The sequence below is a fragment of the Kogia breviceps genome, chromosome 6 (genome assembly GCF_026419965.1).
Source record: "Kogia breviceps isolate mKogBre1 chromosome 6, mKogBre1 haplotype 1, whole genome shotgun sequence".
NCBI lineage: Eukaryota > Metazoa > Chordata > Mammalia > Artiodactyla > Physeteridae > Kogia > Kogia breviceps.
The window spans coordinates 105,318,375-105,335,956 of NC_081315.1; the positions used below are offsets into that span (position 1 = coordinate 105,318,375).

A 17,582-nucleotide genomic window follows, 5' to 3' on the forward strand; every position below is an offset into this window, starting at 1 on the left:
ACCAAACGTAAAATAGACAGCTAGTGGGAAGCAGTGCATAGCACAGGGAGATCAGTTTGGTGCTTTGTGACCACCTAGAGGGGTGGGATAGGGAGGGTGGGAGGGAGGGAGATGCAAGAGGGAAGAGATATGGGAACATATGTATTTGTATAACTGATTCACTTTGTTATAAAGCAGAAACTAACACACCATTGTAAAAGAGTTATACTCCAATAAAGATGTTAGAAAAAAAAGAGAGAGAGATAAGTCCCTTCATTCTAGCTAGTATCACTAGTGTATCTGCCCAGAGGGCCAGCTGTCAAGGAGATCCCAGCAGCTCACTTGCCTTCCTTTAATTCCCTCAGGGGCATATCCCTCTTCCTAAATAAGTAAAGCCAGCTACTTTAGCTCCTTCCTCCCTATGTCCCAGAGTGCACCAGGTTGTATGTGTGTGGAGACGGTGGTGATGAAAAAGAGAAACTCAGCCCTTGACATGTGGGAGCTGGCCTGGCAGCCTGGCACCCAGGGGGGCCAGGGGTACAATCCCCTCCTACTGAGGTTCAGAGCTTAGTAACTTGCCCAAAGCCAGTCAGCAAGTGGCACAGTTGCCTTATGTCCAAACTCTGCTCTTGCTGCTAAACAATGCTGTGACCCACAGGAAATGTTAAATCATGTCCCTACCTATCCCCAGAACGAAGTGTGTCCTAACAGAAAGGAGGACCCAAGACCCCAGAGGGGTTGTCGTTTCCCTGTAGGCCACATGAGAATTTGAAGACCAGAATAGGGACAGAAAGTAAGTGGAGTAAGAGGGGATGGGGCAGAAAGTGTTAAAGTCTTATGCTAAAGTGAAGAAAACAAAAAAACAAACCAAAAAAAGATATATTTGGTCGTTAAATCCATTTTGTATGTTGTTAGCCTACTTGAGGCTTCATAACTCTGTGATGTCACCTTTCTGTAAACCTACATCCTTCCCATAAATGACAATTATATTTCAAAGTCCCCATCAATGAAGCAACATCACCTTCATAATGTGTTGCTCCCCGGGGAAAGTGCTCACGTCCCAAATCCTCTTCCCTAAAAGCGCTTGAATCTCAAGGGGTAATTACACTCAGTCTGTGAATTTTCCTGCTGTTAATGTCCTGCAGACCAGCTTGTCTTGGACCAAAGAAAAAGTGCAGGTTAACTCAGCTATGAAGTCTCAAATTTGAGGCTACTGGAAGTCTGCATTGATGGTGAAGACTGTCACCTAGTGGAAGAAGAGAGTAATTGTCAGGGTTCACTGAGGCAATTAGGACTTCCCTATGTAGGGTCTTAAAATCAGACTCTTCTGGCTGAAGGAAAGCTCACGAATCATTAATTCATCAATCTGGCAAATATTTATTGAGCATATACTACATTCCAGGCGCATTTATGAGTAAGTAGGATACACCAGTGAACAAAATACACAAGAGTCTCTGTCCTGTGAGAATTCCATTCTACCAGAGCAAGACTGACAATAAACCAATTTTCAGCAAGACTGACAATAAAGGTAATGAATGTTGTAGAGTATCCTAGAAATTTATAACTTCTATGAAAAAAAGGAAAAATAGAATAGGATAATGGTGTCAGAGGTTATGGGGGAGGAGGTGTCTGTTTTTGGCATTAAACAAGGAGGACAGTAGATGACTTTTCAGCAAAGAATTGAGGAGGCAAAGAACTTAGTCATACAGACATCCAAGTGAACAGCATTCTGAGCAGAAGGAACAACCTTCCCAACAGCCCGAGTGCCTGGTGTGTTCAAGAAACAGCAGAGAAGCCAGTGTGGCTGGAGCAGGGTGAGCAAGGTGGACAGTAGATAGAAATGAGGTCAGAAAGGTGATGTTGCCCCACTGAGCAGTTTCATAAGCTTCTACTCACAGTGAACTGAGGAGCCATAGAGGATACTGAGCACAGGAGGTACATGATATTACTTAAGTTTCAAAAGATTTCTCTGACTGCTCTGTTGAATATAGTCTGAAAGAGGGAACAGGCAGAGAACGGTAGACCAGTAATCCAGGCAAGTGCTCATGGTGATTTGGACCAGGGTGGTAGCAGTGGTGATGGTGAGACGTGATAGATTCTTGATTCATGGTAAATTTCCTAACAGATAGGATGCATGGTGTTAGAGAAATAAGGAGTCAATGATCATTCCAGGGCTTGGGGCCTGAGACACTGGAAGGATGAGGTTGCCATGAACTGAGATCGAGAAGGCTTTGGGTCGAGGTATTGATCAGGATACATAATATACTATGTAGTATCTATTATAACATATGCTATATATGAAATACTACATATTATATACTATATATTAAAATTATATTCTACATATTATATCAAAGTAGGATATATACATATATATAATTATAGGAATGCAAAAATGGGAAATATTGAGCCATAAATTTAACAAAATATATGCAAGACTTGTACTCTGAAAACAAAACATTGCTGAGAGAAATTTTTAAATGACTGAGGAAATAGAGAGATATCCCATATTCATGGGTTGGAAGGCTCAATATTAAGATGTTACCAAATCACAAATCAAAATTTCAGCATGCTTTGTTAAAACTATTGGCAAGTTGATTCTAAAATTTATGTGAAAATACAAGCTAGCCAAAGCAGTCAAAGGAAAAAAGCTGGAGGACTTATATTATTTGGCTTCAAGACTTGTTAAAGAGCTTCAGTGATCTAGACAATATAAGAGTTGTGAAAGGATAGCTATAGATCAGGGAAATAGAACAGAGTTCAGAAAGAAACCCATACATACATGGTACTGTAGAGTGAATTTTGTGTCCCTCCAAACTTGTAAGTTGAAATCTATTTCCCAAGGTGGTAGCATTTGGAGATGAGGCATTTGGGGTAATTAGGTTATGAGGGTGGAGCCCTCGTGAATGGGATTAGCATCCTTATAAAAGAGACCCAGAGAGTTCCCTCCTCCCTTCCTCCATGTGAAGACCCAGAGAGAAGGTGGCCATCTTTGAACTAGGAAGTAGGTTCTCAGCAGACACTGAATCTGCTGGCATCTTGATCTTGGACTTTCAGCCTCCAGAACTGTGAGAAATAAATTTATGTTGTTCATAAGCTACCCAGTCTGTGTGTTCTGTTATGGCACCTGGAATTCACTCAGACATGGTCAACTGACTTTCAAGAAAGGAGTCAAAGAGATTCCGTGGGGAAGAGAAAGCTTTTTCAATAAATGATACTACAGAAAATAGGTTTTTCATATGTGAAAAAAATGAAATTGACCTTTATTTCACACCATACACAAAATTAACTAGAAATGGATCAAAGACCTAAAGCACAGTTATATTAAAAAAAAATGAACAAGTTGGACGGTATAAAGATTTAAAAAACAAACTTTGCTTTTTAAAAGACTCCATTTAAGAAGATGAAAAGGCAAGTCATAAAATGGAAGTAAATATTTTCAGGATACATCTGATAAAGGACTTGTATTCAGAATACATAAACCACCTACAACTCAATGATCTGAACTAAAACCTAATTTTTTTAAGTTTGGGAAAAGACTTGAACACATACTTCAATAAGCCCATGAGATAATGTTCAACATCATTAGCCATGAGGAAAATGCAAATTAAAACCACCATTAACATATCACTGCAAACACATCAGAACACTTCTAGCAAGGAAGTGTAACAACTAGAATATTCATACCCTGATAATGAACACATAAAACTATATAATTACCTTGTGAAACAGTTTAGTAGTTTCTTAAATAGCTAAACTACATTGTTCAGCTATTTCATTTTTGGACATTTACCCAGGAACAATGAAACCACTTGTCCACACAGTAACTTGTATACTAATATTCATAGGACCTTTATTCATAATACTATATCCAAACAGTGAATACAAGCCAAATGCCCATCAACAGATGAACGGATAAACAACTTGTGGTATATACACACAATGGACTACTATTCAGCAATAAAAGGGAAGGAACTATTAATACATACAACAAGATGGGTGAATTAAAAAATATTATGCCAAAACCATGAAAGAAGCCAGAGACAAAAGAGTATGTAGTATGTGATTCTGTTTATATAAACTTCCAAAAAAATGTAAACTAATGTCTACTAACAGAAGGTAGAGGCACCCTACTCAATGTCAAGGCATTAGTAATTTAAACAATGTGGAGTGGTATAGAGAAAAATAGATCATAAAACAGATTAGAGCCCAGAAGTGAACTGATAAACCTGATATGCAACAGAAATGGCATTATAAAGCCCTTGATAAAGGATGGATTATTTGATAATTAGTACTCGCACAACTGACTATCCATCTGTAGGGAAAAAAATGAAATTAGCTTCCTACTTTATACCACACACAACAATATATTCCATATGGATAAAACGCTTAATGAAAATCAAACATTAAAAATTTTTAGATTGTATGTGACACTTTTGTTACCTCTGGTAGAAAATAAGTTCTTAACACACAAAAGGCATAACTATAAAAGATAAATATGATTACTTTAAAATCTTCAGTAAGACAAAGGACCCAATAAATAAAGTCAAGAGTCAAACCACAGATTGGGAGAACGTATTTGCAATCCACATAACTGACAAAAAATTAGAATCTTGAACGTATAAAGAAGAAAAACAATTCAATACAAAAACAAGCAAAAGGGAAAAATAAGCATTTCACAGAAGAAACCAGAATACCAATAAACACATTTAAAAATGATCAATTATGTTAGTAATCAGGGAAACAAAAATTAGAAGCACAAAGAGATGAGCAAAATTGTTTGACAATTCCAAGTGCTGGTGAGGATGTACAGTAACAAGTAAATTCACACTGCTTTTGAGAAAGGAAATTGATACCACAAAGTTGGAGACCTGTTTGGCCATATGTAATGTGGCAGACACTGTTGCTTCCCAACCCAAATAGATATTCCTCACCCTTCTTCCCTACTGGCAAAGTGTGTCTCCTATCATAGTGATTCCAAATATCAAATACTCACTTTGCAAGCCTCCTCTACAGTTTGGGCAGCCATGTGAGCCAATTTTGGCTAATGAGATTCAAGGGGAAGCACAGAGACAGTGAGGAAGGGCTTCTGGGAAAGATGCTATTCCCTGATAAGGAGACTTGCAAGGAGGGCACTCTTGCCCAACCTCCTGCTCTCTGTTCCTGGGTATCACTCTCTAAGGACATAATGCCTGGAACTGCAGATGCCATCTTGTGACAAGAAGCTCAAGGATGAAAGCCACCCTAGGGAGATGGAGGAGTGAAAGGTCCTGGGCCATCAGTGAGCTGCTGAATCTACCAAGAACCACCCTACTTCTGATATATTGTTATGTGTATATATAAAAAATCTCTTGCTTTAAACTTCTGATAGTTGAGTATTCTTTTACTTGCAGCCCAAAGCATCTTAATTGGTACACCAATTGTTATGGGCTAAATTGTGTCCCCTAAGAGATGTTGAAGTCCTAACTCCCAGTCCCTCAGAATGTGACCTTATTTGGAAATAAGCTCTTTGCAGAAGACCAAATTAAGATGAGATGAAGGGTGACCCTTAATCCAATATGACCAGTGTCCTCAGAAAAGGAGGAAACTTGGACCCAGAGACAGACACACACAGAAGGAAGAACATGTGAAGACACAGAGAGAACATCATCTGCTAGGCAAGGAATGCCCGAGGCTTCTAGAAATGAGAGAGTCGGGTAACAGAGTCTTCCTCACAACCCTTAGAAAGAGCCAACACTTCTGACACCTTGATTTCAGACTTCTGGCCTCCAGAACTGTGAGACAATAAATTCCCACTGTTTAAGCCACCCAGTTTGTGGTACTTTGTTATGGAAGCTCTAGCAAATTAATACACCCAGTAAAGGTGAAAATGACATACTCTATGAATTAGGAATTCTGCCTCTAGGTAAACATCTTAGAAAAAAATCATAAGCACAAGTAGACATGTACGTTTTGCATTGTTTATATCAGCAAATACTGAGAATAAGGGACTCTATTAATAAGTGTAGGATACGGTCTTTCAGCAGGGTACTATACAGCAGTTAAAATTAATGATCTAGTGCTCATATAGCAACATGAATAAATCTCTAAAATAATGTAATAGAAATCACCAAAACATATTGGTAAGTGGAAAAAAACAAAGTTTATTCTACAGGGCAAAAACACAAAATAAATACAAATTAAAATTAAAATTCAGTAACATCTTCCCTTACCAGATTGGCAAAAATCAGAAAGTTTGTAAACATCCTGTGTAGTGAACATATGAGGAAATAAACTCTCATTACCTCATGAAAAGAAATGCCTCATAAAGAGAAATCTGGCTATGTTTTCAAAATGTAAAATGGTATATTTTTTGACTTAGTGATTCTGCTTCTAGGATTCTATCTTAACATCTCCAAGTATTTTATTGCAGCATGGTTTGCAATATATTGCAAAAGTTTTAAAACAACCTAAATGTCCTTCAGTACAAGTCTAGAATATGGTAAATCTATACAGGGGAATATTATTAGAATGAGACAGAACTACACTGATAATCAAGATAAACTGTTAACTGAAAAAAAAGTGAGACAGAGAAGAGAGGATGTGTATAGAAAAAAAGAATATATGAATATACGCTTATACAGTCAGAGAACATTTCTAGAAAGATACAAGTGAAACAAGTAGTATTTGCCTCTGAGAAAGAAGAAAAGATAATTGAGGGGAGAGGTATTTTTATTTTTATCTATAGCACGTTATTTCTTTAAAAACTAGGGAATAAAAGATCTGACAGAAATATGACAAAAGTTTTATTGTCTGTTAATTCTTCACGATGTGTAAATGGCTAGTTGTAACATTGTTCATGAATATTTCAGTGCATTTAACATTTTCATAATTTAACATGTTTAATTTTTTTAAAGAAAAGAATGGAGAGGAGATATGAACTGGGGAATAAGGAATATTGAAGAAGGAGAAAGTGGTCCCTTGAATGGGAAGAATGAAGAAAACCAGACCTGTCAAATACAAAAAGTACAATTTTTAGCTGTAAAGGGATATGTTCATAACCTTGGTTTCCAAAGCACCTTTTAAAATTTTTACCAAAAAGTATTAAAACATGAAATCAGATCCCAAAAATGTGATTAATTGTCTTTCATCTAAGTCTCACATATTCCTTTGTAGTTTTAAATCTCTCCTAGTTTCAACTGTATGTCTTCCGTCTTTCTTTACTCTTAAAGAATCCCCAAGGAGATTTCATAACTGCTCTAGACAGCTTAATTCATAAACAGACGTTTACTCCTAGAAACCAAGATAATGCAGGAAGCAATTTTATTATGAATTTCACAATATTTACACCATGAGGTACCAAAACCAGAAATGACTTTATAACATTTGCTTGTTAGTCATAATAAGAGAAAACAAACCTTTGAACTATATCAAGACAAATATGGACCTTGGCCAAGTAACTGCGCTGGAGGAATTGTTAATACCTCTTCAAATCAAGCTTTACTAATTGCTTCAAAACATCCAAAGACTAAAGATGTAGGTAGCTTTCTGCTATGTGGATATGTCATGGTTGATACAGCAGGTAAGAAGTGGAGAACTAAATTTAGCAATTCTTGAAATGCCTCATTATAGAAGAAATTTGAATTATGTCTGTAAAACTACTAAGCTGAAGCCATTCATTTAAGCAGGTATATAGCTGCCTTTTGTGAAGCTCCTTACTTTTTTTTTTTAAATTGTGGTATGCCCCACTATTTAGAATTCCACTTGGGGGGGTAAGTGATTTTGTATTCTCTGCTATATTTTAAAAATATTTTCCCAAGTATTCTAAAATGGGCATGTTTTACATTTATAATTAGAAAAAAATGTCATTGGAAGAAAAAAGAATGTCATTCTCATGCTCTATTTATTCTTCAAGTTTCTGACCTCAGTTTTCACTTTCTTTTTTGTCTTTAAAAACAAGATTCTCATCATCCCCCCACTTCCAGAGTAGGTATTTACTGGTGATATTTTTTTTAAAAAGATGAGCCCCCATTACCCACTCATATCAACTATGAAAACTCGTGAATATAATCAATCCTTCCCTTCCAAGCCCTTAGTCTTTGAAACACACACACAAACACACAGGAAAACAATTCTTGATTCATTTCTCATTCAGTTTCCTGTTTTGTTCTCACCATCTTGCATCTGTCCTTTCCACCACAGCTATTTAAAGAAAATTTTGTCCTGGTTGTTTTCTAACCTGATCTAGGTCTAAGGCAAGAAATAGATCTTTAACAGCAAGAAAAAAAAGCATGACCACTTCTAAATTCATTTATTGCAAAAAATTTCTTAACTGACCAGTATTTAACTGAACCACTTTCCGTTCTCTCTGTACAAGTTGCCTATTTTCTACACGATTAATAGGCTACTCTCTAGTATCCCCCAGAACTTTCATTTTCACTCACTTGGTTGTTTATTTACCTATTCTTGAATATGGTTATGCTTATTGTTTTTGCTTTAATTATATGCTTTCATTAAATTGTTCATAAATAAATTGGTTAAGTGGAAAAAGAAAAAAAAACATGTTTTCTATGAAAACTAAGTTGAATTTTTTGGTAAAAATGACCCAGGTGAGTCACTTTAAAAATGTTGCTGAATTTGGGCTTCCCTGGTGGCGCAGTGGTTGAGAGTCCACCTGCCGATGCAGGGGACACGGGTTCGTGCCCCAGTCCGGGAGGATCCCACATGCCGCGGAGCGGCTGGGCCCGTGAGCCACGGCCGCTGAGCCTGTGCGTCCAGAGCCTGTGCTCCGCAACGGGAGAGGCCACAACAGTGAGAGGCCCACGTACTGCAAAAAAAAAAAATGTTGCTGAATTTGATATTGGTAGGACAATGTCAAAGACCTTAGGAAACTGTAGAAATCTAGAAGCATTCTTTTTTATATATATATAAATTTATTTATTTTATTTTTGGCTGCGTTGTGTCTTCATTGTCACATTCAGGCTTTCTCTAGTTGGGCTTTCTCTAGTTGCTGCGAGTGGGGGTTACTCTTCGTTGTGGTGCGCGAGCTTCTCGTCACGGTGGCTTCCCTTTTTGAGGAGCAAGGGCTCTAGGCGCGGGCTTCAGTAGTTGTGGCTCGCAGGCTTAATAGTTGTGGCTCACGGGCTCTAGAGCGCAGACTCAGTAGTTGTGGCGCACGGGCTTAGTTGCTCCACAGCATGTGGGATCTTCCAGGACCAGGGATCAAACCCATGTCCGCTGCCCTGGCAGGCAGATTCCTAACCACTGCACCACCAGGGAAGCCCAGGAAGTGTTCTTTACTTACACAACTTGTCAGTTGACTTTAAAGAAGCTGGCTCTCGGGCTTCCCTGGTGGTGCAGTGGTTGAGAGTCCGCCTGCCGATGCAGGGGACGGGGGGTCATGCCCTGGTCCGGGAAGATCCCACATGCCACGGAGCAGCTGGGCCCGTTACCCATGGCCGCTGAGCCTGCGCGTCCGGAGCCTGTGCTCCGCAACAGGAGAGGCCACAACAGTGAGAGGCCCGCGTACTGCAAAAAAAAAAAAAAAAAAAAGAAGCTGGCTCTCAAGCCCCAATTTCTTCCATCTTGAATCCCTCCTTATCCATCCAACCAGCACACTATTTCTGCTCTCCTTTCCAGCAAGACCCCTGGCGAGAGCTGTCTATGTACAGTCTCCAATTCCTCTCTTCCCATCTTTTTCTTGAATCCATTCCAGACAGACTTTCACCATGACCACTCTTATAAAACTGATCTTGTCAACATCATCAATCCATTGGTCAATTTTCAGTTTTCATCTCACTTAACCAGTCGGAATCACTTGAGTAAGACAATTAACACTTCCTCCTTATGAAACATCTGCTTGAATTTCTATGCACAGTTGACTTCCACATTTATATCTCCAGCCCAGACCTCTCCCTAGTACCCTAGACTCATAGAAGCCAGATTCCTATTCAATATCTGCACTTGAATGACAGTGGACATTGCAAAACTAATATGTACAAGGCCAAACAGGTGGTTTCTTTCCCAACTTGTTTCAACCCAGTCTTTCCTTTTCCAATAAATGGAAATTCATTTTCTGGTAACTCAGCCCACAAATCTTGGAGTTTTTGTTGCTTCTTCTTTTTCTCTAACATCCCATACACAAGTCCGTAGCAAATCACATGGAATCTACTTTCAAAATGTATCCAGAATATTTCCCCTTCTCATCACCATCCATCACTATCCAAATCGCAATCACCTCTCACCTGAACTGCTACAAGAACTCTAAATGGCCTCCATGCTTCTGTCCTTGCCCCACTACCATCTATTTTCAACCCAGCAGCCAGAAGGATCCCTTTAATAAGGTGTCAGACAGTGGTACATGCTCTATACATCACCATTCATTCATCACTAGTGGATGTATCCTATATCCTAAGGACAAAAAGAACCATAAAGACATTTAGATATTTTGTTAGTAATAATAATAAATGCATACATACAATTATTTGTATGTATGAAAGCGAATACATAATTATATTAATGTTATTAGGAACCAAGCTTTTTGGTGTCAGAGAAAAGAGATACAAACATAAAATTTAGGAATTTCCTGGTGCGTCTCGGGACTCGTCCCCTGGGATCGCGGGTGTTTGGAGGCGGAACCGATCTCAGGCACACAGATGAAAATCGCGGCTCCCCTGCCCGCCTTTGGCAGCCTGAAAAGCCACTTTTTACTTCCCAGCTTATTCTGCTTTATGTACAACTTCGAAAAATGAGTTTTCCGGGTGAAACCAAGCCCTGAGAATGGAAGTCAAGAAGCGGTTCACTGTGGGGAGAGATTAGAAGCTAGCTGGCAGAGGGCTCGAGGAACCTTCTGAAAAGGTTCCGTAGACTGATGTGGGTGGTGTTTCTAGGGTCTGAACGGATTCATTAAGCAGATGCGCTTTACCGTGTGTTTTATCTTTAAAAATTGTTTAAGCTGTTACCGCTTTGTTATCGGATACTGTGGTCACATTCATTTCAGGGCGCACAAGAATCGAGATGCTGTTTTACAGTAACGAATGAAACTAACTTCAGGGATCGGGCCCTTCAGACACCATCCTCCCACCTCAGGCCCCGCAAGCCACTTCACCAGGTGTCTGTAACTGTCCCGGGCACTTGTGGGTCAGAGATGGCGAACGCAAAGCCCATGAAAGGTAGGAAACGCCAGCAACTCCCCGGCTTCCTGGCCGAGTGGGGCTGCGGTCCCAGATGGGGCCGGGCTCCGGGCGTCTCTGACAAGAATCCGCCAGTTGAGCGGAAGGGCCAAGAAGCGGCGCGCTCGCCACCGCCCGCCTGCACCTCTGGGGACTGGCGCGCGGACTCGCGAGCCCGGACTCCCTACTCAGCACTGCCCCGCGGGCTCTGAGCTGACTCGGAACAGTCGATGCTTTGTCAGGCAATCCAGACGGCTACCGGAGCGCACTGTCCGGCTGTGCCCAGCTGTGCCTCGCCACCACCGCGCGCGGTGCCCCGCCATGCGCCAAAGCCGCCAACTCACCTGAGCTCCGGCTGCACCAGCTGCGTGTAGTTGTAGCATCGCTCCAGGACGATTTCTTGAAAATGGGCAGTGCTGCCCGCCCCTTTCCACTTCATGTGCTCGGAAGAGTGGCGCCACCTCCAGATTCCGACCACCGCCGCGATGACCCCCCCCACCAGAAGACATAGAAACATGCAGAGACTGATCTTGGCTTTCTTGGGTCTGGGGTCGGCCATGGGGTCCAACGCGGGTCGCCCGAGCGAAGTTGGAGAAGAGGCTGCTGGAGGATGGGCAGGCAGGGAGGAGAGAGCTAGTCAGCCCGGTTCTGAAACTGCACTTCCCCTTTATCTCTCACTTGCTTTTTTTTTTTTTTTTTTTTTTTAACATCTTTATTTGAGTATAACTGTTTTACAATAGTGTGATAGTTTCTCCTTTACAACAAAGTGAATCAGTTATACATATACATATGTTCCCATAACTCTTCCCTCTTGTGTCACCCTCCCTCCAACCCTCCCTATCCCACCCCTCTAGGTGGTCACAAAGCACAGAGGTGAACTCCCTGTGCTATGCTGCAGCTTCCCACTAGCTATCTCATTTACCTTTGGTAGTGTGTATATGTCCCTGCCACTCTCTCACATCGTCACAGCTTACCCTTCCCCCTCCCCATATCCTCAAGTCTCACTTGCCTTTTCTCAGCTTCCTTTCCCACTCCCATCCCCTCCTTCAAAATTCTTCCATCGGGGTCGCTCAACCAAAAAGGATTTCAAGTTCTTAAAAAGCCTTCAGCACATACTACAGCCGTTCACTTCCCGAATCCTGAGCAGAGAGCCACCACTTTGACCTTACTTGGCAGGCACTCAAAGAACAGAGAGAGTACAGCCTTAAACTCCTCAGTTGTCTCCCTTTATCAAGCCGCACTTTATTTTTTTTTTAAACATCTTTATTGGAGTATAACTGTTTTACAATAGTGTGTTAGTTTTTCCTTTACAACAAAGTGAATCAGTTATACATATACATATGTTCCCATATCTCTTCCCTCTTGCATCACCCTCTCTCCCACCCTCCCTATCCCACCCGTCTAGGTGGTCACAAAGCACAGAGGTGATCTCCCTGTGCTATGCGTCAAGCCGCACTTTACACTTTACCCACACCTGCTTCCTGGACAGTGTCAAGGCGACTGTCTGCCTCGGTACCTGTGTACATGCAATGCTTTCTGTCCATCGGCATCAGATTAAGCTATGGGTTCAAACTGAGCTCTGGCTGGGTGATGTGGGGTAAGTTACTTGACCTCTCTGTGCTTCAGATGTAAAGTGGACACCATAGCAGTACTCACTTCATGGGGCTGTTATGAGGATTAAATGAGCTCATATTTACGAAGTGTTTAGCCTGGCACATGGTAAGCACTCACTAAGTGTTAGCTATTCCTACCTGCTCCCTGAGACTGTGGAGGGGATGCAGTTTTGTAATCCATGAGGTGTTGTTTGCAAGTGTCTGGCAGGCAGTAAGTACTCAAAGTAGTGGTTCAATAAATAATCCAGTAGCTTTTCCCAGATGCCCCCTGCATCGCCTCTCCCAAGGTTTCCTAGAAGTAGGAGCATCTGGGACATTTCAGCAGACACCTAAGGCAAGTGGAAGATCAAGCCAAGAGACTTACTGGGGCAAACAATTTCCAGACAGAGGGGAGAGCAGGTGCAAATACCCTGAGGAAGAAAAGCCCTTGGCCTGTTCCAGGAGCAGCAAGGATGCCATTGGAGCTGGGATGCAAGAGTGAGGGAGGCAGAGCAGGAGAGAAGTTCAGAGGGTAGGAGGAGGCCAGGTCATCCATAGCCCTGTAAGACAAGATAGGACTTTTTGGACTGTGAATTTTATTTTTAACCTATTCAAGGTCACTGAGTGACTTGATCAGGCATGACATTTTAAAGGCTCAATCTGGCTTCTGCATTGAGAATAAATTGTGGGAGATGTAGCTTTTGAAACCTAACTCTGGTTACTTTACCCACCCCAATTCCCCACTTGCTCTAGACACAGAAAGCAGGCATGGAAGCCTCCAGCCTCCAGGGGTACCTCGCCCCACAGCCCCTATGGCACTCAAGTCCTGGGGTCCTTCTCTCTGTCTCCAGCCAACCCAAGCTCTTCCCTGATGCTGGGCCTTCACAGATGCCATTACCTCCTCAACTCCTCCCCACCCCTACCCAACCCCTGCTGATCTCCTTCAATGTGACTTCCTCAGAAAGCCTTTCCTGACCCCACTGAGCTCCCAAACTGAGTTAGGTCTCCAAGTTGTACACTTTCCTAGCAGAAGAACACAGATGCCAGTGAATCTCCTGGGACAATACAGAACCCCAAAGCTCTGGTGTGGATCACCCAGACCAGAGAATTTCTTCAAGGTGTCCTCTCCAACTAGACAAGGATTTGCTTGAGACTAGATCTGCAGGAATTAAGACATAGAAAACAAAACTTATGGTTACCAAAGGGGAAAGGGAGGGGGGAGAGCTAAATTAGGAGTATGGAATTAAGAGATACATGCTGTTACAGATTAACAGATACATACTTACATATATATAAAATAGATAAGCAATGAGGATTAACCATTAACACAGGGAACAATATTCAATACCTTGTAATAACCTAGAATGTAAAATAATCTGAAAAAAATACATATATATAACCGAATCACTTTGCTATATACCTGAAACTAACACAAAATTGTAAATCAACTGTATTTCAATTAAAAAAAAAAAAGCCTCAACATATTTCCCGAAGTGGAAATTTAATTGCTCATATTCTTCAACCATAATGTTATAACAATAGAAATAATGATGAAAAAGTTAATTTAAAAAAAAGAAAAAAAGAACACAGTCTCTCTGATCCGGTAGACCTGAGTGATCCCTGCCACATGGACAAGTAACAAATCTTCTCTGAAGGACAAGTTCCTCTTCTGTAGAGTTGGCTTAAAAATATCTGCGGGCATCACTGAATTATTTTGAACATTGAATCAGGTAACATAGAGAGAGAATAGCTGAGTGACCCCTTAGCAAGTATTCAACAAAGAAGCACTAATAATGGGGGAGCTGCGTGAGAACAGGAAGGATGGCGGTGAATCAGAGTAGATTTTCAGAAGGCTTTGGAGAGACAATGACGCTAGATGAGGCTGTGGAAGGGCAAGGAAGGTTTGCAAAAAGGAGAGAGACATGGAAACAGAACTGTAGGGCGAACTGGGGGCAGACATTGGGATGTCTGGGGCACCAGAGGAGTGACCACCCCCAGGCCACACACCTGGTTAGTGGAAGTGCTGGTCCTAGAATGTGGGTTTCAAGCTCTTTTTTTCCTTGGTCAGCTTCATTGGTCATTTTTAAATCATGCAAGTAATACAATCACATTTAAAAAATTGGAAATAGAGAAAAGAAGAACATTGCCTCTACTCCCATTCCAAAACCCTAACCCAACTACCATTAGCATTTTGGTATTTCTCCTTCCAGCCTTTTTTTTCTAATCTCTGACAGCTTTAAAAGTAGTTATAATATATAATATTATATATATATATATATATATATATATATATATATTTAAATTTCTGCTCTTTCCTCCTCACTGTGCAAATGTGGTCCCTGCCAGGCCATATATCCTTCCCCAAAACACTAAGCCCAGGCTCAAATCCCAACTCTCCATCCCTAGGTAGCTCTTTGAGCTGAGCATCTTATCCAGTACTCTCGCAGTGTTCAGGCTGGCTGTAAGAACCTGCGAGTGTACGCATAAAGCAAAGAACAGCCAACTTCCGTGCAGTACAGCCTCTAGAAAAGGGGCTTCCTCCTCTCCCCATGACTCTCACCAGAAGCCCAGCTCCACAAGAGCTCATGTTTTGTTCTAGCACCAGGACGATGCCTAGTATGCAGTTGGCACTCAAGCAATGCCTGCAGAATGAACAACTCCCTCTCCATCAGATTCACCAGCTAAAACCCACCCATCAGTGGGCATCTGTTGTTCATCTGAGAAGTAAAGTGCAGTGTTGAAGGGAGGGGAGGGGAGAGGCTATGATTAATTACATCATTCTTCTTTTTCCTCCTTCAGTAATAATTAATTACTAACATCAATTAGTGTCGAATACTTTGTGTACAATAGCCTACAATATTGTCATCATGTAAATATTTTCTTATTCCCATATTGCAGATGAGGAATCGGAGGCTTAGAAAGGTAAGCAGTTTGGCCAAAGAAGGGTTTTGAACTGAGACAATCTCATTTCAAGCCTGTCCTACCAACCCTACCTCTACGTCCTCAGGCAGCAGATAGTTAATGGGTTCCCACTCTGTGCTGGCCGAGTTGACAGACTCAACTTGTTCTCACAGAGGATTTGTGGTCCAGCGTGAGAACTTCTGGAAACATGTTCTTGGGCATGCAGCCATGGCAGCCAGGAGGCTCTGAGCATCACCGGGAAGCTCAGGGTGGACTTGTTTTCCTAGGAAAGCGTTTGTCTCCCTAACGTGTTTTCAAATCAGAGGAAGGGTGAATAGATGCTGAATATCAAAAACAACAGAAACGCCCACTCATTGATGTCAAACACAGCACAGCTTGTCATCTGGGTTTTTTTCTTCTGGTAGTCTTGTGAAAAGGAAAGCGGCAGGATTTCTCCTCCCATACCTTGAAACATAACAAGGCCACGTCATTCACTCTTTATTCTGCATTTTCAGTGAAACCCATTGAAAAGGACTTGGCAGAATGCCTTGGATTGCTGTTAATTCACTTGAGCTGCCTGCTCTTCTCGTAGTGCCCTGGCTTGCTTGTTATGATAAATAAACACAGCCACTTCCTCAGTTAGTAACGTCCTCAGTCACTAACCTTACTAAGGTTAGTAAGGCTAACCTTAGCCTAACAGATTCGGCAACTTCTCAGCTCTCCCCACACTCCACCTCCTTCATCTAGGTCCTTGCTCTTTCCTGAACTTTCAGATGACAGCTTACACACCCCATGTCTAGAATCTTTTACAAGCTCTCTCATTCCTGTCATGAGTTTCCATATGCACCCTATACTTCCTGGTTGTTCTTTCTGTTCATTTGTTTGTTTTTGGTCACTTTCCTCATTCCTCTGCCCTACACTAGACTTTAATTGGAAGCAGTCTTTTTCTCAGGTATGATCCCAATGACTAGCAAGACTCTGACACCTAGTAGACACTACAAAACTGCGTGTTCATGAATATCACACTTCAATGCAAATCTTTCTTCGTTCATTCATATAGTCATCCATTCATGCATTAAATATTCACCAAGCACCTACTATGTTCCATGAACTGTTTTATTTTCTTTAACCTCTTTTCACCAGTTTTATTGAGAAATAATTGACATACATCACTGTATACGTTGAAGGCATTTCCACGAACTGTTTGAGGTACTGGGTATACAGCAGTTTAAAAAATTCAATCCTTATGGAACTTATATTCTAATGGGAGGGGGCAGAAATATAATGGACAAAATATGTAAGTAAACCATAGGGCACGTGAGGTAACGATGAGAGCTAGGAAACAAAATAATCAGGGAATGAGATAAGGACAAGGGAGGTGGGAAGGAGGATTGCAACACTGGAATGAGGACTAAGGAGAGTCTCACTGAGAAGATGACATTTGAGTAAGGATCTGACAAAGGTGGAGTAGCCACATGATATGGGGGGAAACAGGGTCCCAGCAGAGGGAGGCTTTGGTGCCGTAATCCAGACAGGAGATGATGCTGCCTTGAGCCACGTTGACTTCAGCGGATGTTGTCTGAATTGTGGATATATTTTGAAGGCAGAACTGAGAGTTGTTTATGGAGTAAAGAGACGAAGAGAGGGACTTTCTTGGCAGTCCAGTGGTTAAGACTCTGCACTTCCACTGCAGGGGTCACAGGTTTGATCCCTGGTCAGGGAACTAAGATCCCACATGCCGTGCAGCTCAGCAGGAAAAGAAAAAGAGAGAGAGAGGGAAAAAGAGAGAGGTCAAAGACAACTCCAAGGATTCTTGGCTTGAGCAGCAGGAAAGCTGGAGATGTCATTCACTGAGCTGCAGAAGACAATGAAAGAAGAATTCATTTGGAGAGTGTTAAATTTGAGATGCCCATCACATGCCCAAGTGAAAACATCGAGGAGACAAACATCATGCCAGGCT

The 17,582-nt window shown here is 41.5% G+C and overlaps 1 protein-coding gene across 2 annotated transcripts in view; it reads right to left on the minus strand.

The window, feature by feature from the left end:
• Positions 1-12,282, minus strand: part of CD38 (CD38 molecule) — a 42,784-nt gene extending 30,502 nt beyond the window's left edge. Inside the window, exons 1-2 of one of the 2 annotated variants that reach the window (XM_067036368.1) lie at positions 12,139-12,282; positions 11,474-11,729 (exon numbers count right to left, since the gene is read on the minus strand). In XM_067036368.1, the coding sequence (XP_066892469.1) occupies positions 11,474-11,688 (215 nt within the window). In that variant the 5' untranslated portion in view covers positions 11,689-11,729; positions 12,139-12,282. Of the gene's footprint in view, positions 1-11,473; positions 11,733-12,138 lie in introns of both variants that reach the window. The other variant, XM_059067248.2, reaches the window with a different exon arrangement.
• Positions 12,283-17,582: the final 5,300 nt, after the last annotated feature.